This window comes from Crocodylus porosus, unplaced genomic scaffold (assembly GCF_001723895.1).
Source record: "Crocodylus porosus isolate Cpor-Errol unplaced genomic scaffold, CroPor_comp1, whole genome shotgun sequence".
NCBI classification, from domain to species: Eukaryota; Metazoa; Chordata; order Crocodylia; family Crocodylidae; genus Crocodylus; species Crocodylus porosus.
In genome coordinates, this window is record NW_017728931.1 from 114,582,165 (window position 1) to 114,589,155 (window position 6,991).

Consider the following 6,991-nt stretch of genomic DNA (forward strand, 5'->3'; position numbering starts at 1 on the left):
GGTCTGGAACCAACTTCCAAGAGAAGTGGTGTAGGCTTCTACCCTGGGGGTGTTTAAGAGGAGGTTAGATGAACACCTTGCTGGGGTCGTTTGACCCTAGTACTCTTTTCTGCTATGGCAGGGGGTCAGACTAGATGGTCTGCTCAGGTCCCTTCTGACCCTAGAAACTATGAAACTATGAAAACTTGGTCGGAAGATTTGCCACATTATATTTCCGAGATGTTAACAAAGCCTTACTTCTAGACTTGTGAGGTGCTGTGAAATTACGTCATTCCAATTTTGCCATACAGCTAAAAAGCAAAGTGCCACTAGACAGTTCAGCATCTGCACAATTCAGGAATGAAATACCAATTTTAAAAGCAGCATTTCAGTGATCATAGTCACTACTCTTAATTTAAAATAGTAAAACCAAATAACAACACATTTAACAGCTGGAGCTGCTCTTTAAAAGCAAAAGAGCTTGTTGAAGGCACTAGTGCTGATAACCAGGTCTGCTGAAATTGCTATTATCAAATATGATGTCTGCCAGGAAATAAAGCATAGATTATCCTCTGAGACAAAACAGTATCTATATTCATTAAAGGTTAAAACATTTTACATAACCTATTCAGAGCTCAAATATCTTTCAAATTTTATTTTGTTTCAACAATTTTGGTCCAAGTTGTAGCCTCAAGTAAATTTTACCAGCTGAGTTATAAGCCGTTGAAAAGGAAAGCTTTCAAAAGAGGCTGAATCAACCTTAAAGAACCACTACAGGAAATTTTCTGAGGTTACAGCTTCAATTCTTAGAACAAACCTTGATTTCAGGTTCACAGAAACAAACCAAGCTCTTTAAAAAAAATTAAAATGCTATCTGAAATACATATCTGAATTATGTAATGGAAGAATTAATGAATTCTAAAAATATAGCATAACTTCCAGATGGATAACCTGTACTTGAAAAATATATTCTGTAAAATTCTGAGAGGTCTTGCCTCTCGTTTTCTCCTAAACAGAAAAGCTTACCAGCCTAATATGTTTATTATTGATTTAATTTAGAATATGACTAATATTTAACTGGAATCAAATTTAACCATTTAGCTAGTGCAATAAGTAAGTCCACAATAATGTCTGCAATAGTAATCAGCTTTGATACATACTTTATGCATGTATATATTGAATAGCAAAGGTGACAGTCAAGTAAGTTCACATGTACACCCTGAGGGGCACAACTAAGACCCATTAATGCACACTCCTGAAGGGTTTAATTGATGATGAAATTGGACTTTTTAAAATATTTTTTTTCTTAGATTTGCTCAGTCCCTGTGGTTATGAAAAATAATTAAGTCTGAAGCCTTTTGAAAGGATCTAGGAGAAGAAATATTAACAAATTAATGCTTATTCTTTCGTCTGGGACAAGCTCAAACCATTCCTTTGACATGTGTGTGACTTTTAACATAGCCTTTGAAGCAATGCTAACATTTGAAACGTTCAAGCTAAATCCAGTAGGACTGTGCAAAATGGCTATGTTGCATTTCCATTTCAGATTTGGCCATTTTGGAGGGACAGGAATTCATTTTGGTGTTTTTTGATCACTGTTCTGTTTCAGTCCGGCTGAATCTGTTTCAGAGTTGCAACACTGTTTTGGCACTGATTTGGAGATTGGATTGGGTGGGGAGAGGCAGGAGTAGCCAGGCAGGTTCTCCCACCGCTCCTTCAGCTGTGCCTGCCTCTGCCTGGGCATGAGGAGCTGCGGGAGAAGCCCCCATGGTTGCCTTACCTGGCCCCATCCCCTGTCCAGCCAAGCACTGGTCTCAGCTGGCAACAGCAGCCTTCAGTCATCCCGCATGAAGATCTAGGGGCCCATGTCCCCCAGAAAGAGTCCAGCACAGCCCAGCAGCTCTCCTTTTAAAGGGCTCATGGCAGAACCCCCCCACACACACGCACACACACAGCGCAAGGCAGTGGGGGGCAATGGAGATTGCTCCCCCCCCACCTTGCACCTGCGTGGCAGCTGGCCCAGGACACAGGTGCAGCGCAGGTCAGCAGGACACTGTGCACTGTCTGGGAACTGGGGCGGCTCCATCTGTCAGCCAGAGCCCAGCACAGCCCAGCCCAGCCCAGCCCCAGTGACCCCAGCTCCCAGACCGTGCATGGTGCCCAGCCGAGCCACGCCATAGGGCAAGTGCTATCCCTGCTTCCCCCCATGCCTCATGCTGCAAGGGAGGGGGGCTGTGCCCTGAGTCCTCAGAGGCCCTGATTGCCACTGCTACATCTGGTGAGCACGGGGCTTATTTTTGTTTTTAAAACTGTTGGGAGGCTGAGGCCAGGCAGGGGATGGGGCTGGGCAGACCAGCCATGGGGGCTTCTCCTGGTTCCTCTAACTTTGCCTGCCTCTGCCTTGGAGGGGGGAACTGCCGCCATGGCTGCCCTGCCCAGCCCCCTCCCCTTCACAGCCCTAGCCTCCCAGCACTTTAAAAGGAGGGCTGCAGGGCTGTGCTCGACTCTTCCTGGGGGGTGTGGGCCCCCGGATCTGCATAGGGGATGACAGCAGGCTGCCGCTGCTGGCTGTGACTGGTGCTTGGTGTAGCCTGTGCCAAGCTCCAGGAAGACTGGTGCTGGCAGTGGCCTCAGCTGGCAGCAGCCACATGCTGTCATCCCACATGCAAATCTGGACGGGCAGTTCCCCTGGGAGGGCTGTGGGGCTGTGCCAGACTCCTCCTGGGGGACATGGGCCCCATGTAGGATGACAGCAGGCTGCCATTCCTCCCCCAGAGCACTGGGATTGGAAGGGACCTCAGGGACAGATCGCAGACACTGGCCAGCTACAGATGTCAGTATCAGAACAATCTGCCCCACCGCCCCTCCTTCTTCTGAGTTTGTTTCCCTGCAAGCCCGCCTCCAAAACTTTCTGGAACATCCAAAACATTTCTGAAATGTTTCGAATGGTTTTGTTTTGGAGAAGTTTTGGAGCCTTCCATTTTGTTTTGGATTCAGTGTGTTGGGCACCAAAACAGACCAAAACACCTCCAAAATGAAATGGCTGCTGACATTTTGCACAGCCTTAAAATCCAGGTCTTTGGAACCCAGAACATGTTTTTCGCTGATTGTGGGTTACTGGAAGTGTTTCTTATATCATAGCTCCAGATATGGGGAAGGTAGAAATGGGGATATGTATCCACTACTACTCCCAAGAAATAGAAGGATGGGGAGGCTCCATCTCTACTCTACATGGGCAATGATTATATGCAAGGAGGCAAGTATGCTCTGACCTACAACAATTTACTGTCTTTGAGGACTGTCTAATTCACAGTGGTGCTGAAGAGATCACCCAGGATGACAGAACTGACAACATTTTCTTCACATAAGGTCGTATGTTATCTAGTCAACAGTCAAGCCCAGTTTTAATTCTTTTTAATGAAGGCTAATTTGGGAGTCCAGCCAGCATGGCAGTTTGGTGGCAGGGCAACCTGCTGCTACATAGAAAATACAAGCCTCTTGCTCAACATGCTGGCAGGGAATGGGAGAGCTGTGTCTCTACACTTTCTCTGATCCAAGAAAGCATCCTTATTCAAGCCAGCACTTCATCATACATTAACTTCAAGCCTATGCCTAATCCCACTGAATTTAATGGGAAATATGTACCTACTTAATTTAAAGCAGGTACAAAATTTCCACTGACTTGAGTTTAAAGCAGCAAGAAGAAAAAGGTTGTAACTTTAAAACAGTCCTCCTTGCCCTCAAGCCCTCTTGTCCTTAATTCAGGAGCTGTCACATCTCACAGTTCAGTTTCCCCCTGAAAAAAAACGAAAAATTTAAACAGTTCAGATGTGGGCAAAGAGCTATCAAGTGTGGCAAATGCACCAAAAAAATGTCCCTCTTGCTTTCAGCAGCATATCCAAGCAATGCCATTCTTAACTTTCATACTGAACAAAAAATCACAAATCTGGTGGGATTTAATTTTTCTCATGTAGCGTACTGCATAAGAGATGCAAGTTAAAACCATCCCAGCTGCAGGTTTAAATTGTTAGAGTTATGGTCATGTTGATCATAGAGGCAAAGGGAAAGACAGACCTAGTGGCTTGGTGGTAAATACTCTGAACTGCAATGTGGGAGACAGGTTCATTAATTGCCCCTGACTCTCACAGTAAGGCAGACACGACAGGATTTCCCAGGGGTGAGGGGTGTTATGTATCGACCAGTAAAACCCCCCGTAGCCAACTAAGCAGCATACTGATTGGTTATCCACTAAACCCCTTCCCATCCTCCTTGAACCAATGGACTGTGATTGCCACACGCTGTCTTAAAAGGTGAGTGTAGTAAATTGGGGGATGAGAGGGAAAAACAGCAGGTTCTTTTGTGTTCTATAAAAGATGCAAAGGACTCAGAGGGGGATAAACTGCACATTACAAACCATAAACTAAAATATGATCCTGAGACCTACTGGCTATTAGCCATATAGTTTCAAATTTTGATAATTAAAGATAAATTACTACAAATAACAGCACACTTCTTTACTATTAGGAACAAATTCAGGCTAATGCCGGAAAGGTGGAATAACTACTCTCTCCATTGTACACATATATATGCAGCTACAGAAGCTTAATAAATACCTCAGGCCTTTCCCCAGCTTCTGTTCCTGCTAAAAGAAGAGACTGCATTGGCTGCCATGCCCAGATATGAGCCATGGATAGGTGTTATATTCAAAGCATGAAATACACCCTTGGAACACTGCAAAAAGTGAATATCAGGCCATTCAAAGTGTTTGTAGCATGACAAAGAGGGCAAAAAGTGCTACCAAACAGAACCTTGTTCATTGAAGAATTTCTCATTTTTGTATTCCTCCATGTAATAGAGTACAGTAATAGAGTTACTGTAGAGTTACATGGAAGGGAAGGAGCTAGAGAGGCTGGATCTCTGATAGCCCACTCTACTGGGACACTACTACTGCTCTTTTCTTTTCAAGAGCCCTACTCTTTCTTGCAGTAGCAATTCCTGCAGGGAAGGCTCTGTCATGGCTTCCCCAGCTAGGAGAGTTGTAGTGTTGCTGGCTGTGGTGGCTTCATGGTTGCCCAGCACCACCAGGGATGAAAGGGAGGAGGGAAGTTCTCCTCGCATCTGTTACTCCCTTCAGCTGCTGCCAGATAATCACTGACAGCCTTATCCCTTCCCCATAACGAGCAGGGAGGTAGAAGGTGGAGGGGTGGGAAGACCTAAGGAGCATCTCCCCATTGTCTACCATCTGGAAAGCTCATCACTGAAGCAACTTTGTAGCTCTCGAGGCAGGGAGAGCATTTGCCTGTATGACCCATAGCACTGTATTTTTGTAGCAATAAGAAGTACTGAGGCTAGACTGGCTAGGGTTGTCTGACCCCAGCGCTCTTTCTTGCCCAGGGCAGGGGGCCAGACTCTGATCTGCTAAGGTCCCTTCCAACCCAAACATCTATGAATCTATTAAATGAATGCCTGTTCCTACTCCAAGTCACCTTTCAATGATTTCCACCTACAGAGGAATGTGTAAAATTTGGACTTTCATCAAAAATGGTCTGTAGTGGGTTGTAATGTGGTTTATATTAGGTAAAAATACCTGTGAATGTAATCCAAGCTCAGATGATAAAAATGTTTTTGGCTATCAAAGTTAACTGAAAATTCAAAAGTTGGCAATTGAAAAAGTCTCCTCCTCAACTCTCCTTGTTCTACCCTCACTTTAAGCCAGAGATCTTGACTACATGGGGGCCCAAGGGCCCTGGCACTCTTGGGAAGACGGCCGTCACCTGAATGCATAAAACTTTCCACGTGTCATCACCTTAGGCCCCTCCCAGCAAAAATAAAAGTCAGCGCCTATGTTTTAAGCAACTCATTGCTAAAGGAGAGACAGACTATAGACTAAAACGGCCACATCATGTCATTGTTTTTCCCATATACAGTACCCAAAATAACCTCTTTCTTTATCTGGATTGAACTTTACTTTTATATTGTTCCTATATCAGACAAGAATCATTGCCACTGGCACTAGTTTTTACTTGTGCCAGCAATTTGAGCAGAGTGACTACAGACTATATATTACTTACAAAAGTTTGACTCTAAGGGCACATCTACACATCCTTTTAGAAATACTAAAGCACAGTGCAATATAGGCAGGTACCGCGGTGTGCACATGATGCATGGGTAAATTTTACAGCTACATCACCGTAGTGGCACACTATACTGGGGAAGCATGTTGCTATGGTGACATAGCTGGTGATCATATGTAGACACTTGTGATCGCTACATTGACACAGCACAGCATAGGGTAAGCTGTAGACGTACCCTAAAAGAAATGCCTTTAATTGGGTGCCTTGTTTAAAGTATCTGATGTGTCCATAAAACATCAAAAATGATTAAAAATCTAAGATTAGTATCTTTGTAAATCTAAATATCATTAGCATACAACAATTGTATTGCTTTACATCAGTTGATTTCATCTCCCTACATTCCTTTAGTTTTATGCTTTGTCACATACGTGGAACAGTGAGATAAATCAACCTCTCATTTGTTTGCTGTGTTGCATAAATCACACGGCAATACAATGAAATCAATCAAATTAAGAAATGTAAGATGGATTTTGGTAAATTCTTGAGATGATGAAAATTATTCATGCAAACTAATATTACACTTCCTCAAGGGTATATACATTTAATAGACCTTTGAACACTTGCTTTTCCTAACCTTTTTTCCTTTCTTTCATTCTGAAATGTTGCTACCATTTTTAGGAAAATGATGATTAAATCAGGTGATCAGTAATTAAATCAGGTGTTGTCTGATACAAAGCAGAGCTATTAAGAGTATGGGTGCATCAACAAATTCCCACAAAGTAAGCTAAGCTATAAAACATAGTGCATTAGCTATTCCATAGAGCTACCCATGTGAACACTTTCAAGCCACAATAAATGCAAAGTGGCTTACCCCATTTTCACTGAGCGGTTCCAATAACCAATAAACCTTTTAGCCAGTGTGGAAGAAGAAAAGGGGT

The 6,991-nt window shown here is 43.5% G+C and overlaps 1 protein-coding gene across 7 annotated transcripts in view; it reads right to left on the reverse strand.

The window, feature by feature from the left end:
• FAM19A5 (family with sequence similarity 19 member A5, C-C motif chemokine like) overlaps positions 1 to 6,991 on the reverse strand; it is a 669,022-nt gene that overhangs the window by 24,111 nt on the left and 637,920 nt on the right. Inside the window, exon 4 of one of the 7 annotated variants that reach the window (XM_019543496.1) lies at positions 3,083 to 3,775. The exons of the other annotated variants lie outside the window; for them this stretch is intronic. Coding sequence (XP_019399041.1) covers positions 3,758 to 3,775 — 18 coding nt within the window. The 3' untranslated portion in view covers positions 3,083 to 3,757. Of the gene's footprint in view, positions 1 to 3,082; positions 3,776 to 6,991 lie in introns of those variants that run through there. 7 annotated transcript variants of the gene reach the window in all.